The sequence below is a fragment of the Notamacropus eugenii genome, chromosome 4 (genome assembly GCF_028372415.1).
Source record: "Notamacropus eugenii isolate mMacEug1 chromosome 4, mMacEug1.pri_v2, whole genome shotgun sequence".
NCBI classification, from domain to species: Eukaryota; Metazoa; Chordata; class Mammalia; order Diprotodontia; family Macropodidae; genus Notamacropus; species Notamacropus eugenii.
The window spans coordinates 74850322-74863169 of record NC_092875.1 but is presented as its reverse complement, the minus strand read 5'-3'; the positions used below and the strand labels follow the sequence as shown (position 1 = coordinate 74863169).

The 12848-nt window shown below is 55.5% G+C and overlaps 3 protein-coding genes across 5 annotated transcripts; 2 read left to right on the top strand and 1 right to left on the bottom strand.

Annotated features, from left to right (window-relative positions):
• Window positions 1-254: 254 nt before the first annotated feature.
• On the top strand, window positions 255-7456 carry LOC140499943 (general transcription factor IIF subunit 1-like). Of its 2 annotated transcripts, none has more exons than XM_072601994.1 (13): window positions 255-711; window positions 1213-1259; window positions 1363-1558; window positions 1896-2089; window positions 2424-2594; window positions 3453-3640; window positions 3745-3895; window positions 3989-4053; window positions 5370-5489; window positions 6006-6082; window positions 6179-6317; window positions 6957-7083; window positions 7168-7456. In XM_072601994.1, exons 3-13 carry the CDS (start codon window positions 1538-1540, stop codon window positions 7370-7372), a joined length of 1458 nt encoding a protein of 485 aa, XP_072458095.1. In that variant the 5' UTR covers window positions 255-711; window positions 1213-1259; window positions 1363-1537; the 3' UTR covers window positions 7373-7456. The 2 variants fall into 2 exon arrangements, with proteins under 2 accessions (XP_072458095.1, XP_072458094.1); XM_072601993.1 differs by having other exon boundaries at window positions 293-711; window positions 1363-1435.
• A 127-nt stretch (window positions 7457-7583) lies between these two features.
• On the top strand, window positions 7584-9884 carry PSPN (persephin). 2 transcript variants are annotated; one of them, XM_072602002.1, is made up of 4 exons: window positions 7584-8246; window positions 8741-8958; window positions 9113-9322; window positions 9604-9884. In XM_072602002.1, exons 2-4 carry the CDS (start codon window positions 8754-8756, stop codon window positions 9804-9806), a joined length of 618 nt encoding a protein of 205 aa, XP_072458103.1. In that variant the 5' UTR covers window positions 7584-8246; window positions 8741-8753; the 3' UTR covers window positions 9807-9884. The 2 variants fall into 2 exon arrangements, with proteins under 2 accessions (XP_072458103.1, XP_072458102.1); XM_072602001.1 differs by having other exon boundaries at window positions 7584-8958; window positions 9113-9803.
• Window positions 9885-9920: 36 nt separating this feature from the next.
• On the bottom strand, window positions 9921-12444 carry ALKBH7 (alkB homolog 7). The gene is made up of 4 exons (XM_072602000.1): window positions 12147-12444; window positions 11291-11464; window positions 10398-10522; window positions 9921-10165 (listed from the first exon to the last, which is right to left on the bottom strand). The coding sequence occupies exons 1-4, from the start codon at window positions 12366-12368 to the stop codon at window positions 10021-10023; spliced, it is 666 nt and encodes a 221-aa protein (XP_072458101.1). The 5' UTR covers window positions 12369-12444; the 3' UTR covers window positions 9921-10020.
• Between the last annotated feature and the right edge of the window lie 404 nt (window positions 12445-12848).

Sequence of the window (12848 nt, the reverse complement as noted above, 5' to 3'; positions counted from 1 at the left end):
GGCTGCAGTTGCCATGGCCTCGGCAGTTGCCGTGACAACAAGGCCACTAGAACTACAGCACGAGGTAAAGAAAGTGCAGAGGATGTGCGCCTGCGCCAAGTCCTTTCGTATGCCACGGAGAGTGAAGAACTACGAATCCCAAGGTGCACCGCGCTATAACGATGACCCTGCGACCGCACATGGCTCTATAGGATGACGACACAGGAAACGTGTCGGGTGGTCCAACCGGCGCAGGAAATTTGTGGCTTCATGAATAATTAATGAGGAGCAATAGGCTCTCGCTCCCCGCCCTTTCCCCGCCCCCTAACCGAGAAAGCAGGTTGGAGAAATGGGGAAGAGGCCCATTCCGTCGCCTGCACCCAAGCCTGACTATTTCGTGGGAAAGAGGCTGGACCTTCCGGAGACGCAGAGATATTGGAACGGACCTGGAAGCGCGCAATCGCTTGTCGGGAGGGTCGAGCTTGACCCACCCCTTCAGGCCGTCCACGGTTGTCAAGACGACGACGCGGAAAGTTTAACTTCCGGGTCAGGCCGCGATGCTTTCTGGGACTCCGAAGTTTGCAGTGTGGCTCTTCCTTCTTAGACGTAGGAGCCCAGCTGGCCTCGTAGTCGTTTCCTCCGGTGGGGAGGTCGGAGGCCGGCTGTGCGGCGACTCTCGACCCTCCTCGCGGCCACGCAGCGTGCCCAGCCTGGGACAACATGACGACCCTGGTGAGTGAGTGGTAGCGGCGCGGGGGGCTTCCGCGATGTGTGGGTGTGTGAGCCCGGGGGGGGTCGCGGGAGCGGCCTTGGGGCGCCCCCCCCACCCCAGCCGCCACCCAGCCTGGGCGTGCCCGAGCGGCTGCGGAGGTGCGCTCCCACTCGGTGCTGGACACGGCGCTGACTCCTGGAAACACAAAGCAGGGCGAAAGTGGGCTCGGACCTCGAGGAAGTCCCTGTCTTGTGAGGGAGGCGCCCTGCAGCCGGCGGTGCCCCGTGCTGGGAGTCTGCGGAGGGCTGGGCCGCAGTGCTGTGTCCGTGGGTCCGTCTTCAGGAGGGCGGCCCACGCGTCAGGCCGCAGCGTGTGCCCGCGGACGTGGGCGTGCGCCCGCACGTTCTGTTCTTTGGCCGCGGGCACTTGTGTCTTTGGCCACCACGAGCAGCCGTGTGTTTGAAAGCCTTCCTCGTAATTGTTGGCTGATGCTCTCCGACTGTCTTTCTCTGTTTGTCCAGGGGACCAGCAGCCAGACTGTGACTGAATACGTTGTTCGAGTTCCCAAGTAAGTTCTTTCTGGGGTGATGGGGGGCGGAGCTCAGATCCCAGCCGCAGCTTCTTTCCTACCTGCTGCCTTTCCTGGCCTGCTGACAGTTCTGTTCCTGCAGGAACAACCAAAAGAGGTACAATATCATGGCTTTCAACGCAGCTGACAAAGTGAACTTCTCCACCTGGCACCAGGTAACAGTCTGGGATCCTGGCAGAGTATCAGAGCCTGGAGGAAAAAAGTAAAGGAAATTCTGAGTCAGGATCAAAGAGTGAGGGTTGGCACCTTCCAAGGGAATGAGGCCTGCATGCGCACAGGTGAGGGCCTCTCACATTGTCAGTCCCTCAGGTATACATTAGGTACCTGTTTTTGCTTAGTTTGTTATTGTATGTTATGGGATGCAAGAGAAACATAAGAGGAAAATGTCTCTTTAATACCAAACAGTATAATTGTGGGTTAGATTACAAAGCTCAGACAGGACAGGAATGATAGAGGTCACTGTTCAGTAAAGGTTTGCTAAAGAAGGCAGGGTTTGAGCAGAGCTTTGGACAGTGGAGGTGAATAGCATGAGGCCAGACTAGGTCACTCAGCTGGGTCTGGGGGAGCTGAGTCCTTGCCAGGGGCTCTGGGATGAGGTGGCTTCCTTCACGTCAGGCCAAGATGGAGCGGGATCTGAGCAACAAGAAAATCTATCAGGAAGAAGAAATGCCAGAATCTGGGGCTGGCAGCGAGTTTAATCGAAAGCTCCGGGATGAGGCCAGGAGGAAGAAATATGGCATCATTCTCAAGGCCTTCAAGGCTGAGGACCAGCCCTGGCTACTCAAAGTCAATGGCAAAACAGGCAGGAGGTGAGTGGTGATTTTGCAAGCCTCCAGCTTATGCTCCTCACCCTCTGGCTCTGGCTTTTGTCCTTCCTGGAGGGAAAGCAGGCCAGGGAGCATTCTCCATGCTTTGGTGGATGAAAAACATGAGACCAGAAAAGGTCTCTGGTCCCAGGCAGCTCATGATCTGCCTGAGGCAAGGACCCAAGGCTCATGGCCCCCACCCTGGGCCATTTTCCTAACTGTGTCAGTGCCTGAGATTCAGATTTCTGTCCCTGTTGAACTGCAGCCAGGGCCTGCTGAGGGGGCTGGCCCTGGATGAGGGATGATGTCTGTGTCCTCTTTCCTGCTCCTGCTGCAGGTTCAAGGGAGTAAAGAAGGGTGGTGTGACAGAGAACACCTCCTACTACATCTTTACCCAGTGCCCTGATGGGGCCTTTGAAGCCTTCCCTGTGCACAACTGGTACAACTTCACTCCTCTGGCCCGGCACAGGACACTCACTGCAGAGGAGGCTGAGGAAGAATGGGAAAGGTGAGAAGGAGGGAGGAAGGGGGCAGCAGTCAGTCAGTCAGCAAGCACATGTTAAGTACTTCCTCTGTGATTGGCACTTTGCACTGGGGGTGCAAAGGAAGGCCAGGACAGCCCTTGTGCTCAGGGGAGACAGCGTGTGGAACCACTGCTTTACACCAGGTATGTCCAGCACAGAAGGTCAGCTATGGGTCCCCAGCTCTCTTGCCCTCCTCAGCCTTTGCCTGATACTAGCTTTGTGACCCTCTAATGAACTTGCCATGACGTGGCTTGAATTCTTGTCATTTCTTTATATGTTATCTACCTCCTAGTGACACAGAACCACGTCCCTCCACATTCTGGGCCTTGGTCCATTCAACCTTTTTGTTCAGCAAAGAGAGTGGAGGCCTGAAAGTTTGCCCTAGGTCACAGAGGTAGTAATTGGAAAAATCCCCTTTCCACTATTGAGGTCTGAGGGATTTATGTCCCTTAACCCCTTTTCCTTCAGTTTCCTTAGCTATGAAATGAGGGAGTGGGCTGGATGTCTGGTGAGTTTGCTTCCTGCTGCAGGTCTGTGATGAAAGGATGTAACTGAAGATCACAACCAGGGATCATGCCTAGCTCTCCTGACTCCATATTAAGGGCTCTTGCTGCTGCCTCTTGCATTTGTGAGACACATACACATACACACACACACACACACGCACACACACACAGCACACACACGCACATCACACACACACACACCAAACAAACTAGACATAAGCCCTAAAGGGAAGGAGGAGACATCTGAGTGGGGCATGTTCAATCAGGGAAGGTTGCCTGGATGAGGGGGACTGTGCATCCTGGAGACCCTACATGACACATAGCCTTTTTTTGTAGGAGGAACAAAGTCTTGAACCACTTCAGCATCATGCAGCAACGTAGACTGAAGGACCAGGACCATGAGGAAGAGGAGGACGAGCATAAAGAGAAAAAGGGACGCAAGAAGCCCAGTGAGCTCCGTATCCATGACCTGGAGGATGACCTGGAGATGAGCTCTGATGACAGTGATGGCAGTGGGGAGGATGGTGAGGAGGGGGGCTGGGGCTGGGCAGGGTGTGTGCAGGCAAAGGCCTCCAGAGGGTCAGTAGCCAGGACAGTGGAGGCCCTGACCCCATTCTGCTCTCCCCAGGGGAGAAGGTCCCCAAGACCAAGAAGAAGGCAGCTCCCTCCAGGGGGGGCAAGAAGAAGAAGAAGAAGGCCTCTGATGATGAGGCCTTTGAGGACAGTGATGATGGGGACTTTGAGGGTCAGGAGGTAGACTACATGTCAGATGGCTCCAGGTGAGAGAGACTGCCCCATTCCCCTTCTTCCCTTCAGACCTGCAGCTCAGGCCATACCACCTGCTCACCTGCAGCCTGTTCTTTCTCTTACAGTAGCTCTGAGGAGGAGGCAGTGGGGAAACCCAAGGTGGTCCAGCAGGAGGAAGATGGCCCTAAAGGTAAGTGTGGACCCAGGAACAGGGCCCTCTCCCATTTTGTCTTCCCCTCTGAAGAGCAAGACATCCAGGTCACTTTAGTTCACCCAGTAGTGACTAAGTGCCATCCACTGAGGAGACTTATGTTTGTGAGAGAGGCCCTACCATCAGGGGCTTATATTCTACTGGTATCCAGACAGGTGCAAGGAGATTCAAAATAGATTTAGGGAGGGGGAAGCTGGGGAATGGGCTGGGAGTGGAAGTGCTAACAGTGGTGATCAGAAAAGGTCTCCAATGGGAAGGGTCTCTTGAGTAGAGAATTGAACAGAGCTGGGATCCCAGAAGGTGAAGGTCAAGAAGGGGAGGGATCCTGGACTGTGGGACAGCCTGTTCAGAGGCTCAGCTGTTGTGGGTAAAGAGCAGTAAATAGGCCAGTGTACTTGGGCCATAGAGCTTTGGAAGGGTATCATGTGAAATACATGAGTAAATGTGGGTTGGGACCAGGCTGGGAAGGACTTTAAGGGCCAGACAGGAGCTCCTACTTCAGCCTAGAAACAGGAGAAAACCCCTGAAGCTTCTTAAGTGAAGGGAGTGACATGGTTCCTTAGAAATCCTGTGATTTAGGTGTAGCAGTTTGGTAACTTTCTAGAGGGTGCCTAGGAGAGGGGAGAGATTGGGGTCAAGGAGACCAGTGGAGGCTGGTGCAGCAGTCCAGGTGAGAAAGGGTGAGCATCTGAATTAGGAAAGGAGAGGAGAACAACGTGAGAAATAGAGGAAAGGAATAGACAAGACTTGACAACTGAGTGCATGTGAGTGGTGAGGGAGAGGAAAGAGTGGAATGTGACTTGAAGCTTGTGAAGCTGGCAGCACCTGAGCTCTTAAAAGAACTTGAGAACATTTTTTTTAAATAGGGAAGTTAGAAAGAGGAAGTGGGTTTTAGGGGGCATGTGATGAATTCTGCTTTAGTCCTGTTGAGTTGGAAATGGAGATGCAGCCTCCAGTTGGAAAAAGAAAAGGGTAGTGATGTTTAACAATTAAGAGATCACTGGTAACCTGGAGGAGAGTGGGCTCAAAATTGAGTCCATTTGGCTTCCCAAAGTCAGACCCCTGCAAGGGGCTGAGAAGGGAGTGGCAGGTGAGGAAGTCTGTGAGGAAGGCTGGGAAAGGGAGGAGAGAGATGGAGGCCTGGAGCTGGAGAGGATGGTCAGGTCCAGTGAAGGGGCTTTAATTGGGGTAGATCTGGGTGTGTTTGTGGGCAGCAGGGAAGGAAAGCCAGTGGCTGAGGTGAGAGAGCAGGCTGGAGTCACTGGCCCTGGAGGGAACTCTTGCTTCTCTCCCAGGCATAGATGAACAAAGTGAAAGCAGTGAAGAGAGTGAGGAGGAAAAACCACCAGAGGAGGAAGAGAAGGAGGAGGAAGATAAGAAGGCCCCCACCCCACAGGAGAAGAAGAGGAGGAAAGGTGAGTGTGGTTGGGAGAAGGCATTTGGTCTTGTCCTTCTGCAGTGTGCCCCAAGCTGCCTCTCTCCTTTCCTAGATGCCCTCTGTGGGTAACGGGCAGCTCCCCTTCCCTTCAGGGGCCCTGCACTCATTGCTGCCCATCCCCTCCACTCTCCCCTGAGCTCTTTGGGAAAATGTCCTTTGCTCCCAGTCTTGTCTTTGGAGGTCACATCAGTCCCCCAGGCATCTCTGCCTCCAGCTTTTACTGGCTGGGAGAAGCAATTGGAATGAGCCCAGTTCCACACATTTATTAAGGTTAATAGTAATTGAAGGCAACTGTTGATTCTTTACATGCCAGAGTCTAGGGTCTGCCACTAGACTAACTCCCTGAGGACAGAACCCAAGGGAGGTGGCCCTTTGCCTGTGGACAGCCTGGCATGGGCTGTGTTGGTTGGGGAGTGAAGGGAAAGGGAGTTTGGGGATGGGGAAGACTAAGAATCTCAGGGCACAGGGCTCAGGCTCCTCTTTGACCCCTCAGGAGACAGCAGCGAGGAGTCAGAGACCTCTGAGGAGAGTGACATTGACAATGAGGCATCCTCAGCCCTCTTCATGACAGTGAGTATGGCCTAGTGGGACACAAAGCTGGACAGGGGCTGGCTTGTCTGTCTTTTCCCTTGGCTCAGCCTCCCTTCCCCATTACCATTTCTGCAGAAGAAGAAGACGCCCCCCAAGAGGGAACGGAAGGCCTCAGGCAGCAGCTCCAGGGGAGATAGCCGCCCAGGCACCCCCAGCGTGGACAGCGGCAGCACGTCCTCCACCCTTCGGGCAGCTGCCAACAAGCTGGAGCAAGGTGAGCCAGGCCCCACGTCCTCGTGTGGGGCTGGTTCTGCCCCCATGTGTCTCTTCTGACAGTCTTGGCAGGCCTTTTCACACCTGGAACTTCACTTTTCCCAAACACTCCCAGCTTTTCTCTTAGGGCTAGTTCTGTTATCCCCACCTGAGAGCAGAGGCTGAGGCCCAGGGACAGTGAGGGAGAGGCCACACTTACCCAGGGATCTTCCTTCTCTTGGGGCTATCTCCAAGCCAAAACAGCTCCCCTGGTTTTATGGTGCTGTGGGGGGTGCAGGGTGTTGCCCACCCCTGGGAAGGGCATAGTCCCACTGTACTCTGCCTCTGCAATAGTGTGCTCAGTTCTGGGGCCACCTCTTGTGGACAGCATTGACCTTGTGGGAGAACACACTCAGAGGAAGATGGCCAGGGTGGTGTAGGTCCTGGAAAGAAGGCCCTACAAGAATCAGCTAAGGACACTGAGACCCAGGGAGGTTCTGTAAGTGGCAGGGCTGGCATTTGCATCTTGATCCTCTAATTCCAAATGAGTCTTCAGAGAGGGACCAGAAGACCACTTAGGAGGAGTCCTGAAGAGCAGAAAAGCCCAATCCTTGAGAGACCCCTACAGCTCAGACACTGTGGTTTTGGTGTTTTCATGCAGGGAAGCGCCAGATGGGACCCAATGATACACCTGCTGCCAAGCGCCTGAGGTTAGATGGTGGGCCCCAGAGCATCTCGGGGAAGTCCACCCCCCAGCCCCAGTCTGGCAAATCCACGCCCAGCAGTGGGTGAGTGTCAGTGAATTCTGGGGCCTAGGGGCCGGGTCAGGCACAAGGACCCCAGCCCCCTGACTTGGGTGTTCCTCCTCACAGTGATGTGCAGGTGACAGAGGATGCAGTGAGACGCTACCTGACCCGAAAGCCCATGACCACCAAAGACCTGCTGAAGAAATTCCAGACCAAGAAGACAGGGCTGAGCAGTGACCAGACAGTCAACGTGCTGGCCCAGATCCTGAAGCGCCTCAACCCTGAACGCAAAATGATCAATGACAAGATGCACTTCTCCCTCAAGGAGTGAGGCCCAGGGGCCTCCAGCTGGACACAGGGGATCCCCGGACCTGCCCTCCATCCTTGGGGGGAATAAAAGCTCTTGGGGGTTTTCTCTCTGGCTCTGTGTGACTTCTTGCATTGAGGAGACCAGGACTCACAGCATTATGGCTTTTGGAGCCAGAGTGACTTGAGACCATCTACTCCAACTCCCTGACTCTCCAGATAGGGAAACTGAGCTCCACAGAGGGAAAGGGTCTGGTCTAGTGACACACAGGCAGTGAACAGAGCTCAGACCTTGTGACTGTAAATCCACTGCCCCTCTTCCTGGTCCCCACAGGGATAGCCTTCTATCAGGGGATTCAGTCTGCAGTGCAGGTGTGGAAACTTCCTCTCCTTACACTCTACTTGGCCACTGTTGGGAACGTCTGGGATATCAGGCTAATTCTGGGGAAATGCCTGGCATTCCAGGAGGAGACTCCTGTTCCCCATCTCCTCATCCACACCTTATATGGGAACATCCAGGTGGGCTCTTCTGAATCCATCTCACCTCATCACCCCATTCCCTCCTAAACACAGGCCTTGCTTTCAGGGTCAGGGTCTGGTCCTCTTATCAGGAACCCTGAAGGGCTCAGGGGGCTCCCCAGTCCTCATTCTGCCTTCCCCCTCAAACAGCTGTGGAAGAGCTCCAAGTTCCCTGGTCTAATCTATGGCTCAGTGAAGGGAAAATGTGGGGCTGTGATGGGGTGTTTCCTGTTTTGATGTTGGAGTAGCCAGGCCCGGAGACAGGGCCATGATGCTTTAATCCCTCTGCTCAAATTGGAGCCTGGAACCTAGAAAGGTTGGAGGAGGGATTTCCCATCGTCTGTTGAACACGTGCCTGTCCTCACCTGCCCTTACCACTGGTAAGAATACTGTTTCCCTCCACCTATGCCTGAAAAGAGTGGTGGTTCAACATTATCCTTTCTCACCATCATGATTTGGGGAAAAGTTTAATTACCCTATGTGTTAGGCAACGAGATGAGGTCAGCTCCAGCCCAAGTTAGAGAGGCTTCATCGCAAACTTCATAAATTAAGGGGTATTGTAAAAGGGTTTGGGAATGTTGGGGGATAGTGAAGGGAACGGCCTTCTCCCTGAACAGTCAACATATGAAGCTCACTTTCTTCCCTAAATCGCTCCTGATGGCCCAAAGTAGGTATAAAAGCTCTAATTATCAGCTGGTCATGACAGTGGGTAATAATTGGGCCCTTCTTCAGTTCTATTTTAATGTGCAGGAGGTCTGGAGGGACAAGGGTTAATGATCTGGGCCTCCCACCCAGCTCTGCCCAGCTCCTCCTGCTGGGGGTGGAGGAGATATAGTGGAGTGCATGGAACCCTGCAGTCTCGGCTCTCCCACAGTCCACAGCTCAGCATGGCCTGGGCACTGACTCTGCTCACTCTCCTGCTGCTCCTGCCTCCAAGCCTTGGGGCACTGCCTTCTGTCCCCAGACCTCCAGGCTCACCTCTGGAAGAGGAGCCCACATCTGGCAAACTGAGGCTCCTTCCTGGAGCTTCAGATGCACACTTCAGACCTGGAAAGCTGCCTTCTACCTACAGAACCAAGAGGCCATGGCTAGGTAAAGGATTCCCCAGCACGGCAGGCAAGGGGCTACTAGTGTTTTCTCTAAGTAGACACAATGATATGACATCTTAGCTCTCCAGAACAGGTCTCCTGTTACCCTCTTACTTGAAATTATCTTCTAACTAAAGCCTACCTCTTCTGTCTTCTAGGCGATCACCTGTTTCCATCTGCTTCAAAAGCCCGGGTATCCAGGGCACTGCCTAGGTCAACCACTGAATGTCAGCTGCAGAGTCTGCTCCTGCCAGTGACTGAGTTGGGCCTCGGCTACAATTCTGATGAGACCATTACCTTCCGCTATTGTGCAGGCAGCTGCCACAGTCCCCACACCCACCATGGCCTGACACTGGCCAGGCTTTCAGGTGAGGGCCGGGTGATGAGCCAACCCTGTTGCCACCCAACCCGATACGAGGACGTGGCCTTCCTGGACAACAATCACCACTGGCATCACCTACCCCAGCTCTCTGCTGCTGCCTGTGGCTGTGGCATCTGAAAGGCCCTCTACCCCAGTCCACAAAGACCACCAGTCCCTTCAGTTGTGCAGCAGTGCCAAGACCCACCCTACCTCTCACCCAGCACTGCCTTCCTTTGTTTTCTCTGAGGTTGGATGTAAAATGCTTTTCTTCTCTGGCTCCTCTGCCAGGGTCCAGTGTGTCCACCTCACCAGCATCCTGCAGCCTCACATCTGGTCTACTGAGGGCCATGTGGAAAAAGACATTTTCTGACTTGGTAACTGAGGGGAAGTTAAGTCCATTCTCCAGAGTGGGTGGGATGACAACTAGGAGGACTTTGGGGAAGAGAAACCTTGTTAATAAAAAGGCAAGTGCTATGACTGCTACAAACTAGCTGTGTGCCAGGCTCTGCCCTTCTCTTTCTTAGGACTGACTGCAATAGTTCTTTATCAACTCAGTTGGGAGGGCATTCCTTTTTTTCTTGTTCAACATCAGTCATGCCCGGGGGTCAAGTACCATTCTGCTAACTTTATTCATAAATACTTTATACAAAACTCTGGGCACAAGCCCTTGGATCCTGAGAGACCCTGTGGCTGTAAAACTTGAGGTCATCTAGATGAAGGGCCTGCTTCCCCTTCAGGGAGGGAACGGCAAATAACAGAAATTCGTCGGCCCCGTGGGACCCGGTGCTCCCCAAAGAAGGACTCTTCATCTCGAAGGATCTGGTGGGAGAAGTCATATCGAGCAGGGCCCCTGGCATGGAGGGCAAGAAAGACTTGGGTCAGTGGCTGGAGGCAGGCTTGTTGCCCACCGTGGTGCACTTTCTATACCGCTTGGGGATGGTAGCAGGCATTATAATTCCAGTGGCCAGGACTGACAGGGGCAAGGGATGAGGTCAATCACGAAGAGAACCCAAGGAGTCTAAGATACAGCCCCAAACCCCATTTCTAGAAGGCCTGCCCCTCTGGCTCTAAGGTCCTCCTACCTGAGGATATAGAGAGACCCAGGTTCCAGTAGCAACTCCAGCCATTCTTGAGGATCTTGGGTGTCAACTAGTCGCATGACACTGGGGGAGAGCAAGGAAAGGCCTGCAATGATCCCGCCACAGAACTGGCCAAAGAATTAGAACCACAACATGTCAGAACTGAGACAGGGAGAAATCCAGATCATCCCATTTCAGAGACAGGAAGACTGAGGCCCAAGAGGCAGCTAAGTGGCACAGTGGATAGAAAGCTAGGCCTGAAGTCAGGAAGACCTGAGTTTAAATCTGGCCTCAGACGTTTAGTAGCTGTGTGGCCCTGGGCAAGTTACTTAACCTCTTCAGTTTCCTCACCTGTAAAATGAGGATAATAAGTGTACTAACCTCCCAAGGTGTTATGGGGATCAAATGAGTACAGGGCCTGGCACCTCCTAAGTCTACATAAATGTTAGCTTTTACTACTGTTACAATGACCCTGTTTCACTGATGAGAACACTGAGGATCAGGCAGCTAGTGGACAAAAAGAGCTGGGCTTGGACTCAGGAGGACTGCAGTTTAAATCTGGCCTCACACACTAGTAGTGTGACCCTGGACAAGTTACTTAACCTCTGCCTCAATTTCCTTAAACTTTAATGTGGGGATAATAATAGCATCTACTTCACAGAGTTGTTGTGAGGACTGAACACTTAGGGCTGTGCCTGGCACACAGCAGCTGCTTAATAAATGTTTTGTTTCCTTCTCTCCTTCCAAGAACGGGGAACTGCTCCTTCAAGTCCCACACGTAGGTGAGGGCAGGGAGCGCCCTGGATCTCCTGGGTTCTTCTGCCACACCAGAGAAGGGCAGGCACCCCATGGGACGGGCCTCTGCTGTGACCCCACAGCCTGGGGGCCCCACCCACCTTGATGCTATCCACATGGGGCTTGATGTAGCCGTTCTGGTGGAGATCCAGGACGTGAACCATCGGCAGCTGGGCCAGAGCTGGGGGGAAGGCGGCCACGCGGACCCGCTGCAGAATGGCCTGGCTTGCCTCTGACCAGTGGGACTTCTCTGTCTCTCGGAAGCCGTGGATAGCCTGCAGAGATGAGAGGCACGGGTTAGTTCTCCGAGCTCGGGGAAGCCTGGAACCCCTCTGATGTTATGGACCCAGGAGGAAGGCGCTGAGTAAGGCAGAGGGCAGAGAGGGAGGGGTGTGAGCAGGAGAGGAGGTAAAACACGAGCTTTGGTACTCAGGGGACTAAAGACCGGTCAGTCCTCAGGCGCTCATATTAAGGGCCTGCTGTGTGCCAAGCTAAAGGGAGGAGTGGGGACGCAGAGTGGCCCCGATACTAAGTCTAGGGCAGCTGGGAGGACTGGGGAGGGCAAGAGGATGGAGGGCCACCGAGGGGCCGAGGGGGCTCCTGGGGCTATGACCGCCAAGACTGAGGGGCTCTGGATCAGGGCTTCAGGGCTAGGAGGCAGGAGCGTAAAGGAGAGAGCAACAAGGAAGGTGAGGAGGCGGGGGAATAGGGAGGCCTGGACTGGAACAGGGGGACGGAGGGGACGGAGGGGACGGAGGGGACGGGGCACAAGGGAGCCGCAGAGGATGGTGGGGGAGGCACCGCGGGGCCGGGCGGGAGGGGCCGGGCCAGCGGGGCCGGGCGGGACCGGGCCGGAGGGGCCGGGCCAGCGGGGCCGGGCCGGAGGGACCGGGCCGGAGGGGCCGGGCGGGACCGGGCCGGAGGGGCCAGGCCAGAGCCCCGGCCGCCCCCACTCACCGCGTCCCAGTGGTCGTACTCGTAGCGGCGGCGCCGCAGCACGGGCTCCAGCTCCCGCCTCAGCGTCTCCTCCTCCACGGAGCTCAAGAAGCCAGGCCGTACCACGGCCGCGCCCCGCAGCCGGCGCACGACGGCGGGCCCGGAGCCCCGCAGCCAGCCGGGCCAGGCTCCCAGCCCCGGGGCCCGCAACACCCCCAAGGCCAGGCGGCTACTCCAGACCATGGTCCGGCCCCCCCGGCCAGGTCCGGTCGATCACGGGCCCTCCCTCTCGCGGCCGTCCCTTCCCCTCAGCGATTGGCTCCCCACACCCGGCGGTCTGACGCTATTGGCTACTTCCAGGCCCCGCCCCCAGCCTCGGGATGACTCCGCCCGGTGCTTAACTGTCACTGCTCCCGGGACTCCGGAAAACCGACGGCCCCGCCCCCGCCCTGCTGACCTCGGAGGGCTGAAGGTCTCGGGGGCGGAGCCAGAGGCGCAGCTGGGGTGACCGCACATCGGGTCCTTCCAAGGTGGAGGGGCGTGGGACGAGTGCACGTGGTCCCACAACGTTCCCCACGTGAAGGGTCGGACGGGCGCCTCGCTGTGGGGCAGCCGTGGGGGAGGAGGGAGCAGAGTCCAGGGCAAGCCCAGCCCTGGGAGACAGCTCCCAGGCAGGCGCAAGCTGTACGGTGGAGGTGACAGATGAGGAGCGGGGGACCTGGA

Coding starts and splice junctions, on each gene's coding strand:
- LOC140499943 (XM_072601993.1), top strand. Junction 2,090..2,423: donor AATGGCAAAACAGGCAGGAG/GTGAGTGGTGAT, acceptor CTCCTGCTGCAG/GTTCAAGGGAGTAAAGAAGG. Junction 3,896..3,988: donor TACATGTCAGATGGCTCCAG/GTGAGAGAGACT, acceptor TTTCTCTTACAG/TAGCTCTGAGGAGGAGGCAG.
- PSPN (XM_072602001.1), top strand. CDS start 8,640: ATGATCTGGGCCTCCCACCCAGCTCTGCCCAGCTCCTCCTGCTGGGGG. Junction 8,959..9,112: donor AACCAAGAGGCCATGGCTAG/GTAAAGGATTCC, acceptor TCTGTCTTCTAG/GCGATCACCTGTTTCCATCT.
- ALKBH7 (XM_072602000.1), bottom strand. CDS start 12,368: ATGGTCTGGAGTAGCCGCCTGGCCTTGGGGGTGTTGCGGGCCCCGGGG. Junction 11,465..12,146: donor AGTACGACCACTGGGACGCG/GTGAGTGGGGGC, acceptor TCATCTCTGCAG/GCTATCCACGGCTTCCGAGA. Junction 10,166..10,397: donor GGGTCTCTCTATATCCTCAG/GTAGGAGGACCT, acceptor CCTCCATGCCAG/GGGCCCTGCTCGATATGACT.